Raw genomic sequence first — 22547 nt, 5'->3', positions numbered from 1 at the left:
CATTCATACTGAGGAATAACGTAAAAATGTAAAGTTGTACGTTAAAAAAAAGTTTCACGAAGTACGCGCATTTCGGTTAGCGTAATTGACTTTTACGATGCTTTGAAGAACACTTAACAATTTTGAGGTGAGAACGTTGACCAGCTCTCCCCTTCGAGGAGAGTGCATAAGGAGAGAACAATGCAAGTAATCGCCTTTCTTCATTGAAGCAGGCCGTACTTCCTAGCCTCGTCGAGAGCGTGCGTATTTGGATTCTTCCAAGAAACGTCAACCGAGTGGCTGAGATGGGACTAATGCCACCAGAGAGCAAAAATCAACCTCCGAATCCCGACCACTCTCAATATCGCACCTCCACAGTGAAATTTGATACAGCGCCGGGTGTTTTTTTTCGGTCGGAGCGAAGCTCCACCTCTCGTCCTTTCCTTTTTTTTCCTTCGATCAGCGACTGCTCCCCTCCGCCAAAGGAGGCTTCCCATTCCACTGGGCCTTGCGGCCGACTTCGCAACTAAAATCCGGCGACGGTTGAATTTGGATTTTTGAATTAGGATAGAACACCCTTAAGTAAAATGCTTAATAAAAGTATACAGTAAAACTTCGATTTTACGCACTTCGATTTTACATCAAGTCTCGTTTTTACGCAGCGGCACTCAAGTCCGGCCGGAAAGCATAGGGAATTGCAATGGTGAAACTTCGATTTTACATCTTTTCTTGATTTTACGCAGTTTTTCGATTTTGCGCAGCATAACCCCAGCCCCTAAGAGGTCGCTAATCTTGATTTTACGCAGTTGTCTTTCGGCTTGTTTTGAAAATCCGACAGGAGCAATAAGAAGTTAGGTTATTATTTCGTCTCAATGAGTTGCAAAAATGAATACAGGAACGGTTGAAATGACGTCGCGCTGTTGAGCGTGAAACTAAAAACATCGCGAATCTATTGTTGCTTCCCCGTGAGCCCTCTCAGTAATATTTCACGCTCCATTACGAACGCGAATGTCGTTCTTAGTTCAAATTCGCCGTAGAAGGATATCGAAACCTAAAACACACGGCAATCGCCGGGTATGCGTAACTACTTTTGATCAAGACATGATCGCTGGAGATATTAACATTATCACCCTTCGTTTATTATTCGACTTATTGATCGACGCTGTTTATATCCAGAATTATGAGCTACGGAATATCTATCCCCAACGCAAGGCTTTCTAGAATTTTGCCAACGCTATGTTTTCCGTCGCCCCAGCGAAATATAACGGCGAAATGAGTCGTTAAAAATACTCCCGTGCCACAATTTTGGCTTCCAAGGTGATCCAAAAAAGATAGTCGTACTTCTAGTATGGACGTAAGTCGATGGTGATTCAACACGTTGGTAAAAGAGGAATGCATTGTCTCATTCCCAGGCTAACCCCACATCTGCGGGACAAATGGAGGCGAGGGAAAATTGCTTGCGCTGCGCGCTTATCAGATCCGACTCAACTTGTATCTCATTGTCAGAGGGTTTAAATTAACATGGTTGGAACTTGAATAGCTATTAGCTTAACTTCGCTAGGTGGCAAGCGTTTTAACAGAACGGGAGTTAATGCCCTCGGAGAATAACTCGCGTCGTCAATCGTCATGTAATCATTGAAGTCAAATTCAAGACGAGAGTGATAAGGCAGTCCCTTTAAACTCAGGAATGGCTTAGTACCATTAAATCGAAATACAAAAAGTGTCCGGTGTTGTTATCAGATATGGGGAAGCAAAATATTACGTGAAGCTGAGTCACACCAGTCAGACGGCTTGTGAGTCGAAGGTCCCGGCGCTGAATTCGCGGAAGAATGCCGACAGAGAAGCTATTCCCGGAAGAGTCAATCTACTAATGCTAAAATTTCTTGGGGAAATGCTTTTTTAATGCGTATAAATTATAAAGAAGGAAAATTTTTCAGACTATTAGTCATTTTTTATTCATCACGGGCGGCATGACGGCAGTTATGCGGTCATTTAAATAGCTCATTTAAAAAAAGTGATCTAAGCACCGGAAAAATCTGAATTTCCGAATATCCCGGGTCCTGTGTGCTCCGTATTATCTATGGTATGCTATTTGGAGGTAACCAACAACTGGGGTCATTAGCGCCATGAAGTAAGGGCTGGGGGGATAGGAACCCTATGTTGGCATTAGCCAGGTTGTAATGATAAGCTCAAAAGGGACCAGGACTTAACTTCCCATCTGATGGACAAAGTGGTGCACTGGAAGTGCCCTTCACATTAGACTCAAGTAGGGATAGGGCCAACTCTGATAAGTCTCTGCTACTGCTAGGACTTGAACCCAGGCCTACAGGGTGTAAAGCCTTTTTGATGTATTAGCAAAATTTTGCTCCCTGTTAATGGGGTTTATTTGGATGACTACCTCAGGTATCTCATTTCTTCAATCTCCAATTTTTGTTTGTCTGCAGGTGGTTAAACGGATATCCTGAGAACTGCTTTTAATGAGAATATTTTCGAAAATTAGCTTCTCTGCGACCATTTAGTATCACCATTCCGAAATTTCTCCTGGGTAACAGAAGTAATCTTAGTGCCAGAAAGTGCCATTTCAAACCATTTTGTGCAACCATGGGAAACACTGTTCAGGAATGCAACGTTGTTTCTCTTAAGGTAACACATCATCTGTGGTGTTGCTTTTGAGTAAATATGATTATTAGGCTTCATTTTCCGAGCAATAATGAGCAAGTGTTATCCTGAAAACTATACTCCTCCTCAATACCAACTCTTGATTTTACACACTTTGATTTTACACAGTGTCCATATTTCGGTCCCTCCAACTGCGTAAAATCAAAGTTTTACTGTGGGTATTAATGAAACAAGTACAGTAGAATCCTGATTTAAGGTTTTTCAGGGGGGGCAAAATTTAAAACACTAAATGCGGACAAACACTAAATGAGGACCTGCCATTTTTTCAGGTTTTAGGGTCTGTAATGATTGGAATGGCTTTTTATGAATAAAAAATATTATTTCAAGTACCTAAAAGGTGCTGAATGCAGCAAAAAATTCTTTAATGAAATGTTCTCTGCCCTATGAAGGTTGGATAATACTTTTCAGGAATCGGCTAAAAAAATGGGTAGTAAAAATAAGTAATGAGAGGATGACAATTGTTTTAATGAAATATTTTAAGAAAATTCTAATAAACATCAACTTAAAAGCATTCCCACACGGATTATTATTGTGCGCATTAGTGATTCCATTTTTATGCATATTTCAGTGATCTCGATGAAATTTAGATTTTTTTCTGTAAAAGTGACCTGTAGGTGACTATAGCATTTCTAATATAATAAGAAAAGGTGTAAGTAGGTACTCGAAAAATCATGAGGAATGAGTGAAATAAAGGGGCAGCAGAAGATCGCTAATCCCGAATTCTCAACTACCGGAGGTTTTCTATACGGGAGGTTTTCTATATCTATGCCCCCAATTGTCCCTATCCTGGATCCGCTTTTGCATTCAACCTCTATCCAAAAGCAATTTTACTTCATTATTGAATAATTATTATTTTTCCTTATCTTGACCTCGTTTAATACATGCTAAAACGGAGGTTTTCTGGAATTTTGCCAACTTAATGTTTTCTGTTGCCTCGGCGAAACAAGGGATTTGTGAGCCTTTAAAAAGCATCCTATGCACACATTTTGGATTTCGAGGTCATCCAAAAAAGTAGAATCTTATTTCTAGTATGCGTACAAGTCGATGGTGATTTAACACGATGATAACACCAGATTCGTTGTCATATATCCGCGGCCTTATGCAGGTCGAATGGAGCCGGGAGAATTTGCTTATGCGGCGCGCTGATCACCTTGACTCCGACTCGCCTTGTTTCTCGGCAGCTTTTAATAAAATTTGGTTGGACCTTGAATGACGATTAGCTAAACTCTGTTAAGTGAAAAGGTTTAATCTCCAACAGAACTGGATTTCATCCGAAAAATTGTCAGTGCCTCTGGAGTTTGGCAATTTCGTCAGGGTTATGATGTCGAAGTCAACCACCAATGATACTTGCCGGATTTTCGTATTTTTCCGCGCTTATCTCTTCTACCGTGAGTATGCGGTGATTTTTTTCCAGCATGAGCGATTTATTTTGAGTAATGGACCGTGATAGTTCGCCAAAACTCCGATTGTCATTATCTTTTGACTTTAATTAGCACCAGATAGATATTTTTGGATCGACATCGATATCAACCAGCCGCATGTCGGTAAATTGGCTCCGGGATATGTAAATTACGATGTAAAATAATGTTGTTCCATAGGGAAAGAATGCTATCACTCACGATCACGACAGGGGAAACACTTCCTCGGTTCTTTCGCTGTTCCTCCGTGGAAACTGACCTTGGAATGGATTATAGAAAGAATCTTCTAGCGAACTGCGCAAATGATATTGGGCCTCCTCTTTTGGAAAGAGAAAGTAGCCGACTGAAAAAATATTGGGCTCATAATCGACTGCCCGTAGGTAGTAGAGTTGAAAGGGGCATAAGCCATCAATTGAAAACATAACGAGAAAACTGTTGTATTTGAAATTGGTGCTTGGAAATAAATGAGACTCGATTGGCTTGACCGGCACGCCGCCTACCCCGGCTTCTCAGCTGCAGTTGTTAGCTCGAGGCCAGTTGCTACCCTACCTGCCGCCGAGCCAGTCGGACTCGCTGAACTGTCAATCACGTTGTGCTAAATCATTGAGCCCGGTACACCACAAAAACCATTATTGTAGCGGCCCTCGGAGGATAACTCGTGTCATCAGTCGTCACGTATCATCGAAGTCAAGTTCAAGAAGTGAAGGATAAGGTAGTTCGAGGTTATTAAGGGATGACTTTGCTCCATTAGATCGGATCGGATACAAAAAGTGCCTGGTGTTTGGATCAGAAGGGGAGCGAAACATTACGAGAAGACAAATCACCCAGCTTGCGAGTTGAAGGTCGCAGCGCTGCGCTCGCGGAAGAAAGCAGTTGAAGAAGCGTTCCCCAGTAGATTCTATCGACTCTTGGTAAACTTTCATGAGACTGTTCTTGTTGATGAGCATAAATTCGAAGATTTGGATGAACCTTAATGAAAAAACGTAAAAATCGGGCAAAAACATTTTGAGCGGGACAAATTTTTACGACCATAAATGCGGAAAAACGCAAAATGCGGAAACACTAAATACGGATAATTTTTACATTGTCCTAATAGGGAATGAATCGGGACCCAAAAAAATAAACGCTAAATGCGGAAAAACGTTAAATGCGAAGACATTAAATCCGGATCCGACTGTACCATAAAATAATAAAACGCCTATACACCGGGAAAAATGTAACATTATAATAACACCGCCAAGATTTTCTATAACACTGAAATCACATGGTTTTAAAACGAATTTTAGCAAAAAATAAAACCACTTCCACGGACCTCTATTAATACGTAATATATTAATATACAATATATGCAAATAGATTATAAGATGCAGAGATAAATCCGTGGACAGATGTAGCTACCATGACCATGGTTAAAGACATAGGCAGGTTACAATTTTGAAAAAAATCTCATAAAAATGTAAAATTAAGTTACCTCTCCTTCCTTGAAAGCTCTGGTTTTGTTGTATCATTTGGGTCAACATCAGTCACTTTCTTCAACTTTTTTTGAACTCTATTAGGATTATGGATTTCTATTAAACTTTCTACACCTTTTGCTTTTGCCTGTAATGTAGAAAGAGAATATTACCAAAAATAATAGACTTACACATGTGCTATACTTTTTTCTGATTAATTCTTAATTCAAGAAAAAATATACAGCAATGAATATGTAAGACATATATGTATTTGAAAAAAGCTAACTACCAATGCAGTGGACAACATGTAGAGGATTTGCTTGGTATAAATTGCTCTCCCACCAATAGCATCAAGATTTATACTGAGCATCAATGTATGTGATTAACTTTTAATTATAAATTATTAACCCCTTAGTTGAAAAAATTCGGTAGCCCTTTGGGTTGAAATAATAATTCCATTCCTCACACCTACACTGGACTTGATCACTGTCTCCACTCATAATGAGAGTGTCAATGCAAGTGAATACATGTGAATACATACAGGGAGGATTTCAGAGACATGAACACTGTGGACTTTCTAGCTTTCATGGTAGGTTATTGTAGAACAAAAATGATGAAATTCACTATTATTGAGGTTATAGAGTCAATTCCTTTATATTTAGAGCTACTTCATTAGGACAAAATGCATTTGAAAATCAATAGATTATTTCTAAATTTATAATGATCAGAATATTTAAAAATTGAAAGATAAAGTATCAACACAGATAACTTCATCGAGTGTCCCTTGCATTGAAGCTTAATGTGACACAACAGTGATAGAAGGTAATCATGAGAATTCAAGATGCACAAAAACAAATAATGCAATAAAAGATTTAAATATGTATACAATGGGTTAGCCTATAGTAGATAGCCAATAGCCTATAGTAGAAGGATAGCAGGAAGTGGACAAGAAAATATGTTAAACTGTCACTAAGCAGAGTCTACTTTTGAGAAAAGCTTATCAAAAGGTGAACGATTTTTTATTACAGTGAATCCTCATTTAACGTCACCTACCTGAAAAATGTGACGATAAAAGAAATGACGTTAATCGAAGCATAACATCCCATAAGAAACAATGTAAAATTTGAATATCGGCTCCTAAACCTCACAATTCCCATGCGAAAAAATTTTGGCGTTTCATATCTGGGGCATTTTTTACGGTGGGAATGCCAAACTATGGCATAAATACGAGTTCCTGTCTTCATCGACGACAATAGCAGCAGTGACGTGAACCCTTCTCCATTTTTATATCTTCCCGCATTTGCTTTTCGGCTATGGAGTGTGGTCCAATTGGATCATTGGTCATTAATGAATGGTACCAGACGCTACAGACCGGGGATCCGGAGCATCGGTCCATAGACCCTACGTTCCCTACGAGAATTTCTTTTCAGACTGGTCAGGAGCGAAATCAAAATGGCGGAAATGATCGAGGGCGAGCAAACTGGGATTATGAAATCGAAGAGATGGTTTTAATTGCGAATTGAGGCGGGCGGGCGTCGCCTGGGAATCATCATCGCTGAAACATCGTCGCAGTAACAGAAACCAAAATTATTGTGAACGTTGTTCTCTTGGACATTTCCGTGGAAATGTCTCTGATGCTAAAATTTGCCAAAACCATATTTGCAATTAACAATATACACACCGTTTTACACTTTGAATAGACTGACCGTATTACCGCCCACGAAATAAACAACCTGCAACGCCTGCCGATTCGCCTTTTTTCTCACGCGAAATTTAAAATGCGTGACGTTATCGCGAAGCGAAGGGGCGATAAACGAATCACGGTCTTAAAATTTTCGTGACGTTATCGCGAAATGACGTTAAACGGGGTGACGTAGAACGAGGACTCACTGTATTTGCAGTGGACAAAAATATTTGGCAAGAGAGTCAGTTTTAAAATGCTAGAAAAAATAGGTAGGATCACAACGTCATTACCACTTAATAACAAAGAAAATGAGAATCATTACATAATATTACATTTTCTCCACCGCTTCAGGATAAAATTAATATCAATATATACATGAAAATGCCTTACCATGTCCAAAACCTATAAGCCATTTATATACTCCCTAAACAGATTCCAGGGAAAAATTATTGCATATTCATAATGAATAAGAGAAGTCAAACCAAATACAAAATCTATGTCAGGAAAATATTAACAGCTGTCTTTAGCACAGTATGGAAACTATATCCCCTGAGCTTTTGAATGTTTGACCGAAAATAACATATGTACTATAAACTCCATGACACATGCGAGAAATAAAAACTCATTGCCACTAAAACATCCTAATGGTATGAAAATTAGAAAAAACAGATATGGTATCCTACCAAAGTAAAATACAATAACAAAAATACAGCAGCTCTAACAATAGTTGCATAAGACCAGCCATGAATATCTGGGATGACAAGAATCGAGAATGGATTAAGTTAAGGATGAGATTTCTCATGGGGGTCCACTTTTTGTTTAGCCCATAGAGAAAAGTATTCCTACTTAAGCTGAAAAACCAGATTTATGATTACATTTTCTCAGGGATGTTCCGGGTGGTCAGAGACACCTTACGAAATTCCGCCCTCACCCTCTTTGTGATAATTAGCCAATGTTACTAATATCATAAAATCTAACTAATTTCCGATATCTCTCATTGAATATTGTCTGGAGTTTCACCCTGAGACCATGAGAATTCAAATTCACATTTCCAGGAAAACATTCACATTTAAGCGAAAACATTTTGAATTGCAGAGCACTTGGGTGTTAATTAACATAAGGGAACAAATATAAAAACCTCAGATAACTCTCATTCAGCCAAGTATGGGTTGCCCACAACCCATTATGCACAGAACATTGCTTCAGCTATTCTGACTGAGCAATCGCAACAGACAATCAATCAATACATCACCGTATGAGTATGAATTGGGATTAGGTAGGTGATACATTTTCAACCAGAACTTTTCTCTCTTTTGAGCTTTGCAATAGCAAGAATGCATTAATTGTCTAGCAGTTGGCTCGGAAAATACAGATATAGGCAATGTCGACTGCGTCATAAGTTCAGCAGTACCACAAACTATGCATAAAATTTCTCACCTCCTCCTCTTCATCAGACTCCTCTTCTGATGACGATTCTTCTTCAGCTCCACTTCCCTCTTCACCAGAGCTCTCCTCTCCCTTCCTTTCCTAAGAGATAAAAATTAACATTATAGTATAGCAATCATGAAATGAAGTCACAAAGAGCAATATGTACCTCAAATCTATCTATATAGTACATAAAAGAGGATATCTGTTTGTCTGTCCGCTATGCATTTCCATTACGGCTGCATGGATTTCAACCAAAGTTAGTATGTACGTGCATCTCATACTCATAAACACTATGGTGCTTTCAGTTGCGCCCGATGCATCTTTTGAGTAGCTTTCTCATTACCTAACCCTGCAAGTGCACTCAGCACCCCCTAGCACCAATTCCCCACCCTCCACATACACTCCTACCTTCCAACAACATCCCCATTCAATATGTCATGTTTGTGTATCTTGGTGCTTGCTGTGTGCAAGGTGAAGGCCGATTTGGCAACTTCCAGTTCCTCCATACGACAAGAGCTGAATCAAGATTATTGTCAACCGATGATTCCACTAAATTATAAGTGCAGTATAATCTCAGATGGAGTGAATTGAATGTGAAGTTTTTGCAGCATAATTTCAAAAGGAATAGTTGGATTTTTCTCATGAAGTTGTGGTGGTATCAAAATATAATGACTAAGGATGTGCGAGTACTCAAAAATTCAAGTTGAGTAGTTGATACTTGACTCAAAATATTCTAGTAGTATTACGAATGTCGAGTTGAGTAGTTTCGGATATAGAGCTGTCGAGGCCAGTAAGTTCAAAAATTTGCCGACTGGAGGCGCTATCATTAAACTTATGTAAAATCATCGTATTTAAAGTCGATAAGTCAATATAATTCCTTGAACTGGGAGTATCAGCTTTGCACACGTAGCAGTCAACCACTGGAATAGTTGACATGGGTGCCGAATATCTTTCCGTCAGCCACAGCGACTGACCATCTTCCACCCCGGCGCGGTGGCGTATTCGGAGTGGACCACAGCATCGCTCATACTTTCTTATGCGATACTTTTAGACACTACTATACTTTCTTTACTCAAATGCCGAGGGAATACGTATAAATTGTTCAGATTTTTACAGAAAAAATGAAACTTTTTTTAGAGCTCTAAGTACTTCCAAAGCTAATTTTTTGTTAATTCCTTTATTAAGTTTAGTTTCCCTATTGAACTAACAGAAAATAGTTGCTATGGTTGATAAAAAGAAGTAAAAGAAATAAAACATCTTTTTTTGATCTACAGACCAAAGGCTAAGTTCTACAGTTCGTTCACTTCGTCCACTAAAACTCAATGAATATTCAAGATCCAAACACATAGTAGATATTACTTTTAACACCTTGAGTGCGGCATGACGTGATATCACGTCATGGTGCGCTATCACCTGGTGCTGATAACGTGATATCACGTCATGCGTACCCCGAGGGTTCCGGCCCTCCGTAAGAGCTCGGTTCAATTCTATTATGGCATTTTGCCCCCCTAAGTTGCTCAGCAGGGATCTAGCAGCGCATTTGTGAACGCCGTTTCAAGCAACCTTTCCTGGGAGGATCGGGAGAAATTTTTTCTTTTATCTTAAGGTAAGCCAATTTCCATTCATTTTCCCCCCTGTATTTTATGCTATTATTTTTATTTCTTTCTATTAATGCGTGAGTATGACAAATTTTATTTGAGTTTTATTTTTAAAATCATAAGTTTTTACTATCTGGAACTTAATTATGTGTGTTTAATAATTTTTATTCTGTTTTAATAATGTTTAGCGAGAATATAGATATTTTTTCCATCCTTCCTTTTTTTCTTCTTGCGAGCCTAGTATTTTTCGAACCTTTATTGTCTGATGTTAATAAGTTTTATCAATTAATACATGAAGTACTTTGATTAGTTAAACTTTAATGTACATTTAAAAATGCCATTACATTTTATTTATGCAACGTAACATGTCTCTAACTTTTGCACCCTTCCTTTGTTTGTCAGTGGAACTCCTAAGCAGGGAAGGGATCGACAAGCGGCAATCTTACGAGAGTGAAGGAAGTTATTTACGGAAAAAGTGTAAGCTATTTCAAATATTTATTGTTGATATATGCATATTATGCACCTATAAACATTCTTATTATAATTGCAAATAACTGTTTGCACATTATCCCTTGGATTGGCGAAGAAGTGCTTAGGAGTTGCTTTATAACAATGCTTTTATTTTCTCGATAACTGTGAAATCAATGGCTTATGGGTGCTCTCAATTCTTTGTCTCGCCATTGTGAATATTTAGTTCCTAAACATAGTTTTACATTAGTAAAGCTGTTTGTAGCATTTCAGCTTTGGCCTATTACACCGAGTGTGTTTATTTTGATCCTGTTATTTATCGGAATATTTACAAAAAAAAATGCAATGTATTTATTGCAGATGGTACGGAAGCGAGGAGTAAAACGGAAAATTTTTCATGCTGGCCGGTAGTCGATGCTGCTTGAAAGAGGTGAAATTCTCTATTTATCAGCTTTTGCCGATGATCAGCAGTCTTCGACCTTCCATCAGGACTTGCACCCATCGACGTCGAGGGAGGAAACCTCCGCAAGGACACAAACATTTCCTTCTTAGCTCTCTGCCTTCTCTAGCCGAATGTACACGAAGAAGGAAAAGCGGGGGCTCCTGGAAGAGAGCGGGATCAGGCATTCTCTGAAGACTCCGAGCTAGAAATTAGAGAGGAGGAGGGTGGGGAGGAGGTTGAACCCTCACAGTCAGGTACTCCGTTGCCTCCTTCTAAGCCAGATCCCTTTATGTCAATCACTGGCCCATCACCTTTGTCCTATTCTTTCCCTGAACCTTCTAACAATACCGTCAGTCCTTCTCCATCCGAACGTCCTTTGCGGTGGACCCGTAGTTCAGTGGCCCCTCAAAATATCACTTTCATAGAAAACCCAGCTCTCACCACTTCACACCCTTCCAATGATCCAAGTGTTTTTTGCGTCTCCTTTTCCCAGACACCCTCTTTCGTATTCAGACATACTTTCTTATAATCTCCGAAAGAATAGGTTAGGAATTGGAAAAAATTGACCTATGAAGAGTTTTACCTTCATAGGCCTAATATTTCACAAGGTAGGTATTCCTATAACCAATATATCCGACTAATGGAGCATTGCTATCTTGTTTGACCTGCTTTGCTTTCGGAAATACATGAGTCTTGATTGATTCTTCAGCATTCTTCAAGCCCTTCATGTTTCACAGAACACCGGCCCAAACGATTCAGAGCCTGAGTATTTCCTCTAAAAAAAATCCGTCCCTTTTAGATTAATTTCACTCCTCCATTGATTCCCTAATAATTCCTTACCGAAAGCTATGCAGGCTTTTTCATTTATCGTGAACCCGCTGGAAAGATTTCCCTTTATAAATTCCGTCTTTCTGTCATTAGATCCTTTATTCTTCCATCCTACATTCCTTATCCCAAGCCAATTTTACCATCATTATCTCAATCTCACTTCCCTGAACTCATCCAAGAGGAAGGTGGCAAAAAGAAGAATCGATGGTGCAAGTATTGCACTATTGCGGTGCAAGCACTCTTGGGCGTAGGAAAGAGACCGCAGATATCTACATTGGCTGCTAGGTCTCTACTCTGTCCCGAGCTTTTTTCTTTCTTTCATAAGAAGGCATAAATAGTATTATATATTTTTGTATCATATATTGCAATAGTATTATAGGTTAAATACATTGTTATAAAATTTGTGAGAGAGGTATTTCCTACATTGGTAAAACATACTTGACTGTACGTAGTTGTATATAATATATAATTTGAAAATGCTCATCTTTTCGATTGTATTGAATTTGTTTTGGGTAAATACAATATTTTGTTCATATCATGTGATTCCTTTTTTCAATAGACTAGGGCTCTTACATAAATAAGAAGTAACTAGAGATTTACAAGCACGATGGAATTAGTCTTTCCCTCGAGTAATTAGAAAGAAAACGCCATCGTTGCTTTCGGTAATCGGGTAAGTAATAATGGGCATAGATGCTGCAAATCTATTCCTAGGAATACGTATTATTGAATGGTTTACTCGAATGGATATTATTATGCACCAAATGAAAAAATATTATTGCGGTAAAAATTTACATCATTTTCAGATTTTCGCAGAGTATTAGTAGTAAGAACCGCGATACGTGGCCTAAATAAAGATTACTTGTAAGATGTTTGCTAGCAAATACCAATAGTTCCAGTTTTTATGCATTAATTTCTAACTCGGTAACATCATATTGCAAAAATATTTTATTGGCTTGAGTTCATAAGAGAGTAATGAGGAAGTTATGGGTTGATTATGTCTGTTTCCACATCCATTTTTATTTCGGCAACGGAGTCTATAACCCAACGACCCAAAAAGGACACGTACCAGCAAAATCTTTCCCCTTACTTTCCCCATCTTTTTGATGTGCCGATGGCACTTCCAAAAAAGTTATTCCTAGTTCTTACAAGTGGACCGAATAAATCTTACTATCACCCCTCGCTTCATCTCCGTCCCCCCTCCAACATTAGAACAGCTGGCAGGAGTGGTGCACGACAAGAGACACCCTAATACACCGTCGGAAAATAATCTCGTAAGCTGAGTGCCACCCATCTCAAGCACATGCAGTGAAGGGAATACATAATGGTATGTGAAAACCATTTTTGTTAAATATCTGATGCTTACTTGCTTGCTGAGCTGATGATGGTCGTATGGGAACAAAGGAATTGGAGCTGAAAACATGATACGAGTAAAGGTATTTGTGACGAGAATAGTGACTTCAGAAGAATATGTAGAAATTATTCAATATTATAGAACCCTACCCCGATACTTACGATTACTAGTACAAGGAATACGCCGAAATATCTTGCGCAGAATTACCATCACAATCAAACAGCTGTTCACGGCGACTCCTTATACTTATAACTTGCATTACATCCATCTAAGCCAAAAATTTCCCTATGACAGTGGCAAAATACCAATGGCGATACCAGTATAACATTACAAATTCATTTTCCTCGTATTTTTTTGGATACATAGCGCAGAAAAAAAATTAGAAGAAAACGGTGGCGCGGGGAAAAAGCTAACAGTATGCAACCCGCATCACGTTTATATCCCGCTGTGCGGGTGACGTGATATCACGTCATAAATAAAAAAATTCATAGCTAACAAATTAGGGCCAAGAAAATTTTTTCATTATTTTTCCCAGCTCTTTTGGCACCCATGCATGCGTTTTGCATTAAAAAACGACAGCCGCACCGGGGGTCGATTTTGAGTTTTACATGGTCAGCATTGAAAGTGTTAATAAAACTTCCCAAGGTTCCCAAACCTTGAAAATTTGGGAAAAAAGTACTTGTCTAGCTACAAAAGTGTGTTGCGAAAGACGTGCAGTAATACTGTAACATTGAGACATCAAAACCTGCTGCCTGAGCATGTAGAACAATTGATTTTTCTGCAAGAGAATTTGAAAGGATCAAAAATTACATGATACATTTACGCATACAATCCTAATTACAACTGTACAAATATCTTTCTTGAGGGTCTTCTGAGCAGTTCGGATAAATACTTTGACGACACATTACTAGAGGTAAATTCATTTCAATTGTTCTAATGAAACTGTTTAACACATTAACTTTCACTCATCTCCTAATTTTGACTTAATTACCATCAAGGGCCCTCGTTATCACAATCATCGCTATTATTGTTTTACATTATTTTACATCAAGCTATGCATTCGAAATAGAAAATTTGCAAGGGGATTGAAAAAAATGAGAATATTTTGGAGCATGCTTTGCTGTATTGCCTAATTCAAGAATTACCATACTCCACTCGATACTCACGAGTAGTTTTCAACAACTCGATACTCGACTTGAGGTCAAAAAGTGCTACTCGCACATCACTAATAATGACTTACGGGAAGGCCAGTTAATCTCATTATTATATAAGTTATGTAGTAATACACGGCCTGCAGGCTATAAATTATGATCAGCAGACCGGACGGCAGTTACTCTCAGTGGCTGTAAATCTAATATGTATTTCAAATGTTTGTTTGCATAGAACATAAAAATTGGGAACAACAACATAAAATTCACTACCTTAGAAAACTTCTTTCGTACTCTATCATGATGGTTTATGTAGTTCTAAATATGGGGAGACCGTATGATCGAATTGAAATCAAGTCTAGGTTGAAATAAAGAAGTATAAACTGTTCTAAATATGCTAATTTCCAATGTCCTTAAGTCATACTATGAAACCAAGCATTCAGAAAGACAGTGATGTCATGCCACTATTAGTCTTTGAGAACCAGGTCGAAAGTGAGTATAGTACCATTTAGGGAGAAATTGAATAAAATGGCTTACACCTTATGGTGAAAGGAAATAATATTTCTCTTCTGGATGCTGATTGACAATAAGTCATAGTTTCACAAGTCAGATATCTTCTATACTGAAACATTCAGAGTCAGAATTTCATTAATCTTATGCACTATAAAATATTTTAGCATCATCAGCAGACATAAGATGTGGTAAAGGAAAGACCACAAGACTTAAATCACTGATAAGTATAAAAAACAACAGAGGCTTGGGGTAGGACCCTTGTGGAACTCCAATACTTGCCTTAAAATATAAGTAATAATAATAAGGAAGTAATATCCTTAAATTTGACTAGTCGTTTGCTAGCAACCACTTAATGTGACCATCAATCCCAAGTAGCTCAAGCTTGTGCAGCAAGATGTCATCATTAACCTGATCAAAAGCTTTTGTCAAGACAAAGTGTATTGCATTACTTGGGTGACCATTCTCTAGACCATTACCTATGAAATATGTGAACAAGTTGATTCCAGTATAGAAACCTCTCAGTTGAAAACCATGCTCTTCAAGAACGACTAAATATTGTTAATGATGGTGTAATTTATTTGCCTCAAAACATTTATTTGATAATCACACATAAAAACACTTTTGGACGGTAACTGATATATCACATTTGTCTTCGAATTTGTAAATTGGAACGACGTAACTCAGATTCAGGATGTCAGGGAAACGGCCATAACTAACGGGTAACCTTAGTACGGTAAACAGGGGATAGAGTGGCAGCATTCCAACACAACAGATGGAATAATATAAGGACCACATTATTGTCAAAGGATTTTCAATAATTACCTATATCCTCTACAGATAACCTTAGGTAAATCAAGGTAATCTGGAAGAAGAAATTACAGGAAAGATGTACCTCAGGGTGATAGACTGCACAAATCACCAAGTTTCAGCAAAAAGTTTTGCAGTACTAAAAGGTTTCTCAGCTATTTGATCATTAAGGAAAATGCAATTGAGAAAAGACTTTGAATCGCATAATACAATCACAGTTACCCAAAAAGGTTTCAGGTGTTGAGGTAAACTTAAGACCATAATGTTCAAAAAATAACAAAAGCATCGCTTTGCTAACTGGTTGCATGAGGCCCTCTGTTCAGAGAAACATTGTTGTTACATCCGTTTCTAGTTTATTTTTACTGAATGTGAAAAGCATTCTTTAGTTCGATATGTGAAATTAATTCTTTGGAGTACCAATTAGAGCAGGCAAAGCTAATTTAGGTGTATTGTGGAGTTAACATTATCATTATATTTTTCAGGGTGGGGTAAAATTGAGAAGACTATTGACAGTTTTATTGGTCATAGATCCAGCCCAATGAATGTTTTCCAAGTGCTCATTTTTATCGCCTTTTTAGAAATCGAATAGGGGATATGATTTTTTATAGAATCTAAAATATTGCCCACCATTGCAAAAAAGATGAAAACGCGGGGTGGTGGGAATCGCATGTAACCAAGAGTTTAAGATCAGTAAAATGTGTCGGTGAGGCATTGGTTGTGAGGGCGAGGTCAAGCATTCAGCCATGATTATTAAGGATAGAGTGCCCTGTAAGTTATTATATACTTTGTTAAAGGTGTTACAGCATGCTATCGTTGAAAAGCAATATTTATTTTCTCTGGTGATACTCGATGTGGCAACTCTTACAGACAAATCAGGTATGTCAGGTTTGATGATAAAGCGATAAACGGCATGCATATTATAAAATCTTTGACTTACCCTCCATTCCCTTGCCTTCTCTTCTCGCTTCATCTGCTCCTCTATCTCTTCGGGATTGGTAAAATGACGATGCTTTCCCTTATGGCTCGCAAATTTCCCTGATGTGATAAAATTATACATTGGCCATCGATAACATAGGTATATACGTATTTTTAGCATTTCTACCAATAATTCAGGACCCGCGAATTTCATTATTTACTCTCATCATGCAAAGTCGAAGACTTAGACATAACAATAATTAGAAAATAAGTATCATTTTAGTCACAAAGGAACACATTTAAAGTGGCATTTTTCTTAGGGAAAATCATTCTTCAACCACAAACAAGACAAAATAATACACTTTTTTATAAAAAGTTACCCTTACCTCGCGGCATTTTGAAGGAATAACTATACCAAACAATTAACGAAATATATCGCGTCCACGACCTGAGAATAAAACAAGACTATCGCAAACCGGGTTTGATAAATATGAAAGCGACTTCCGGTTGCTCTGTACGAATCAGCCAATCACACTATTGCAACGTAACATCACTTCCTCCCGAATTATTTTGGTAATTTCGTTATTTAATTGTATTTGGTGATTTTGTTGCAGGAGAAAATTTCATTTTATTCTTAAGTAATAATTTGAGTTAACTGCAGTGATTCTTGAGGTAGTGTAGACATTCAGCACCATTCCATTTTCACATCACCTCATCAAGTTTGTAGCTTTTTTAACTGTTATTTATCGAGTATATGTTCATACACTTCTATTTTAGCAATTATTCAATTACTTGGGAGATTCTTCTCGCCATCGAACAGTTATTTGTTACATAAGATGTTGACATCAATTAAGATACAAGACTTAAAGGTACGAGTGTACTCGTAGCTTCTATAATCCTTCTAGGCTCGAACTTCTCAATGCCAACATTTCTAGATATTGCCTTTAAAAACAGAGTAATGCTGTAACCATCTTAAAAAGCTAAGAATTCACTTAGACAGTACTGAACTGGCCATCATATTACACCGTAAGACGGCACTTCGCTTCAAAACATTTTAAGCCAGTGATTTCTTCTTACCCAAATCAAAGAAGAAAAATTGTACGACGAACAAGAAATTTATTACACAGCAATACATCATAGAAACAGAACAGTGGTAAAAGTCTGAAACCACTACAATCACTTTTCACCTCACTTGGCCACTAAGGAACAGAGGTGATGCTCCTTTCAGTCTCCATTGGCACCGATAACTACTCGAAGTCCAGTAAAAAAACATCCGATAAGATTTTTCCAAACATCACCCGGAACAACCTCTGCAACCACAATGTATACACTCGACAATTCTTCCCTGAAAAATTAGTACAAGGTAAGTGAATGCACACTGATTCAACATGACAAGTAAGCACACAATAAAAAAAACATACTTCTTCCAATTTTCCTTTTGGAACACGACAAATGCAGCTGGTACCAAAGTTAGTGTCTCTTGTTTGTATACACCTTAGACAGCATAGGTTTTCGTAGCCTTGCTTCTTCCATTTTGCAATAAGATTTTTGTCAGCGATGTTTTCTCTAAGACAAAATTCATACAATTCTGGAACGAGAATTAGTTGGAATCAAAATTTCAAAAGGATAAGACTTACTCGAATATCTAAGACAAATTTCTTACCTCTGCTGATAGCCTTTCTCCGATAAAATAAGTCGTAAATATACCTTGACTTCTGATGGTGAATTTTAAAAATAGGCCATAGGGATTCCACTTTCCGCTTGCCTTCATGGGGCTCTGTCTCGGCTGTGAATTAAAATTTAAAACTCAAGAATTCTCTTCTGATTTAACAGGCCGTTAAAAGAAACCTTTACATTCATGAAGACTCAAGAGAAAGAATGCTCACCCTCCCTCATTTTCTGTTCCAGTTCCTCTAGGGTCGGCTCAATCAATTCCCAACCTTCTGGAGGAGCCTTTTTGCTTCTCCTGACCTTCGGCATTTTTATAAAAAATACTAGGCAATTCTGATCGACACAAGCAACTTCTTAAAGGAAAACCACTAATGTCAAAGAGCTTCAACACGGATACGGAACCAAAACAATTTATAAACAACTGACTCTCGTCCGGCAACGAATGAATACTCGCTTGTTTTTCACAATTTCTTAGCTTTGTTCGCGTCGCTTGCTCCATCTGCACCTTCTGCACCGGAAGGTGCAATGAAAATCAGGCGGGTGCAGGAAGGTTCAACTCGTGCGACGCGAACGGCAACGTAACAACAAAAATGGCGCGGGACATGATTATAATAAACATTGTCGAAGAGGATTTTTATGAAGACTGTAATGTTATTTTCCCAGCTTTCGTTCAGCCGCGGGATAGATATAACGTGTTATTCCAGTAATTGTTGCGATTTACTCGGGTTTGTTATGATTCTGGTTGAACTAATATTGAACACATTTGTTTATTGCTTGTTTGTTGTTTGATTGTATTGGCATTGCGTTGCAAATGCCTCTACGTCTTCCTTTATTAAGAATAAGGTTTTAAGCTTTTGCAATTATGGCAAATTTGATATCGATATCCTAGACCTAAGTTTATTAATTGGTGTGAGAAAGGTGTCAATGAGCTGAAGTTACCATTTAGATGTAAACATTGCCTTTTCACTTCATATACGCCTTTTAGTTATGCTAGTTGTTTTTTTAAAGGCTATTACATTTTTATTACGCATTAATTTCTTTACTCGATTACTTCCAGTAGATAGGGAAAATTACTTGATAACTTTTTTAAAAGGATTCGTGACCACCGGGACTAACAATTTTGCTAATCTCGTTCGAATTTTTCGGGAACACGAAGTGGTCCGTAATGAAATTCTTAAGTGTAATGACAAAAGGAAATTTGGTCATTTGGAAGGCATTGTCCGAATATTTTTGTGTCTGGCATTTCCTTCGTACCTATATACTGCCCATATGAATGAAAGGATATTTGTGGCTGCCTCATTCCATATTGGTCCAAGTGGTTCAATGGCCTCAGGGTCGTATATAATATAAGTATTACCTCTGTATTCCCAAGATCGTCGAGGAAATCTTTGCCCCTATCTAGAATCTGAGATAGTATTTTTATCGTTGTAAACGACCATCTATTTCATAGAAATCATGGTGAAAAATAATGAAAAACTCGTTCAATACTGCGGAAAGATTAATTAACATTCATGAATCGAACTAACGGAATATCAGTGCATTTCATTGAGAAGGTTGGTGGTGTGAAAGACGTCATATTATTCGAAGTCATAATTCTAAGTGTCATTTGTGGCAAAAAAATACATTTTTATTAATCACAATATCACCTACCGTAGCGACAAATACCACTCCATCCTCATCGAAGAGTAATTCATTGTGCTTGTCTACATTGGTATAGCTGTCATTTTAACAACACTACATGGATCCACTCACGATACTGTTTCATTCTCGAGAAAAGAATGTATACCTACGGTACGTTTTAAAAAATTGCTATTGGATTGGCATCAGTCCTCCGTGGGAGTTATAGTAAATGTATAGTCGACGACGCGAACAAATCGTTTTAGAAAATTGTTTATTGATACGTTACTAGGCTAAAACTAAGGTATTTTTCATTCGAATAAGCACTTTCGCCACGTTTAATGAGAAACGTCCATTTCATTTGACTATATATTATAAGTTCGCTTGTGTTTACTAATTAACCACTTGAAAAATTTTATTATTATTAATATTTCACCCAGTCAGATGTATTTCAAATATCAGATGTTTTATTTCCGAAGAAGTAACGTCAAAATGAAATACCTTCCAATTATCTATCATGGCCATTTGCTTTCCGCCTGTTTTCGTCTGCTATTACCCATGATTCCTGAAGTTGCACCTTTTGCTCCACCTCCGAAGCTGGTGCAAAAGGTGCAGATAAAAGTTGCACCTTTTGAACCTGCACCCGCGACGCGAACAGCGTTCGTCACTTGCAACTTCCGCGACGCGAACGCAAAAGTGGCAGAAAGGTGCAGGAAAGTGCAGAAGTTGCAGCGACGCGAACAAAGCTCTTGTTTCGCGCGGTCTACTTCACTGCGAAGAAAACGTATTTCCACGCAAGTTTAGGACGTTTTTATTTTGCACCCAGGCATATAGATACTAAATTATGTTCAGATTGTAATTTTCCTGTTGAAGTTTTTCAATGGGAATGAATAATGCCCCGTTTACACAACGATCGTCGGGACGTTGATCCGTACGATCGTAACCTCAAAACGTCGTGTAGACGTGCAGAGTTACCATCGTTAGTACCTAACACTGCCGAACTTACGATGGTTAGCGCTAGTGTGCCAAGAAAAAAGAGTTAGGAAATGAAGATCGATGCATATACGATTCTTTCGCGCCGTTGCAATCTTGATACAATAATTAATATTTCATAAATAACTCTAATATATCAGATATATGGCAACGATTGAAGACATTATTGCGCAGGTAATGGAAGGACGTGATGGGAAAGTTGTTTCTGATGTTCTATTTGCCAAATGATATTGGATATTCTGTACTATACCAGTTTTATGCATTTCTTTATTTACAGGTTAACCCATAACCATGTATCCTTACATTATACTTCACAGATGATGGAAAATAACAAACATGCACAAAATGTTAACCAATTAAATCATTGTATACAGGATTTCACAATAAAATTCGCCATAAATAACCATAACATTTAGATGAGGACATGGAGATATCAATACTTGTGCCGAATCAAGCCGAAATCTAAGCCTTTTCTAGTTAAATTATAACAGCAATATGTACTGTCTTTAATGCGTGAATATTCTTGAATGTTTTGACATATTCTCTCGAAGAATCTAGTTTCTTAAAGACTTCACGGACTATTATGACTAGTTTTAGTTTTATCTCATCATAGCTGGGAGTTGAAGACATAATTTGCTCTATGGCAATTAAAAACAAGCAAGTGAGGATTTATATAGCTATGACGGGATCCATTAAAAGTTTCTAATAAAGGAGATAAGAACAATCTAAATATTAATTGATAATTTTGTAGAGGAATATGCCTTTGTTGGAGGATCCTTGGTCGTGCAAGAGTTTTCAAATTAACTAGGGAAAGAATATATGAAGTGTTGCAATCAGACAAAGAGATTTATAAATCGTAATTATTTAATTTGAAAAATTTATTTTGGAGACGTTCAATCCGGATTGAGTCGATATTATAATAAAGTGACCAGTTAGCAAAATATTCCAATTTGGAACGTAGCAAGGAGACACATCTACTGTCTTTACTGCATAAATATTGCTAAACTTTGGACAGATTCCCATAAAGAAACCTACATTCTTTAACGTTTTACCGACAGTTCGGTCTAGCTTCAGTTTTAGCACATGAAAACATTAATATTCTTTTGCTTCTAAATTTCCAGGATTTCAATTTTCTCACGCAGTGTCGTCGTCAGTTGTTATCTGACACAATCTTAGACCATATAAGAACTAGACCCGCCATTCCCCACCCCTACCCATGTCTCGCCGTGTGGCCAACATCTCCCCTCCGCTCCCTTCCTTCCCCACCCACTTTTAAAGCGGCGTGACGTCACGGTTGGGACGCTCATCGTCGTAGCGCATGGCTACGAATGGGGATTCACTGTATCACTGCGGTATTTTGACCATTTTCTTCGCGATTTTTCAATTAAAAGTACTAATATTTATTGCGTTATGTATGACAAGTATTCTCTCAGCCATGGTTGGGTTGGTGAACTTACAATTAATGAACAGTGGCATTTTTCGGCATTGGCAGCGACGAAAAAATATTGTGGCAGTAAAATGAAGACAAAGCCCTTTGTAAACTTCCGCAGATTTTTT

The 22547-nt window shown here is 37.9% G+C and overlaps 2 protein-coding genes across 2 annotated transcripts in view; both read right to left on the bottom strand.

The window, feature by feature from the left end:
- LOC124170676 (28 kDa heat- and acid-stable phosphoprotein-like) overlaps window positions 1-17225 on the bottom strand; it is a 36149-nt gene extending 18924 nt beyond the window's left edge. Inside the window, exons 1-4 of the mRNA XM_046549576.1 lie at window positions 17096-17225; window positions 16732-16829; window positions 8649-8738; window positions 5548-5675 (exon numbers count right to left, since the gene is read on the bottom strand). Coding sequence (XP_046405532.1) covers window positions 5548-5675; window positions 8649-8738; window positions 16732-16829; window positions 17096-17105 — 326 coding nt within the window. The 5' untranslated portion in view covers window positions 17106-17225. The remainder of the gene's footprint in view (window positions 1-5547; window positions 5676-8648; window positions 8739-16731; window positions 16830-17095) is intronic.
- A 580-nt stretch (window positions 17226-17805) lies between these two features.
- LOC124170684 (protein BUD31 homolog) lies at window positions 17806-18818 on the bottom strand. The gene is made up of 4 exons (XM_046549588.1): window positions 18596-18818; window positions 18373-18495; window positions 18131-18297; window positions 17806-18054 (listed from the first exon to the last, which is right to left on the bottom strand). Exons 1-4 carry the CDS (start codon window positions 18687-18689, stop codon window positions 18004-18006), a joined length of 435 nt encoding a protein of 144 aa, XP_046405544.1. The 5' UTR covers window positions 18690-18818; the 3' UTR covers window positions 17806-18003.
- Window positions 18819-22547: the final 3729 nt, after the last annotated feature.

Source organism: Ischnura elegans, chromosome 1, assembly GCF_921293095.1.
Source record: "Ischnura elegans chromosome 1, ioIscEleg1.1, whole genome shotgun sequence".
NCBI classification, from domain to species: domain Eukaryota; kingdom Metazoa; phylum Arthropoda; class Insecta; order Odonata; family Coenagrionidae; genus Ischnura; species Ischnura elegans.
Note: the sequence above shows the minus strand (reverse complement) of the source record. Positions and strands in the feature narration are given on the sequence as shown.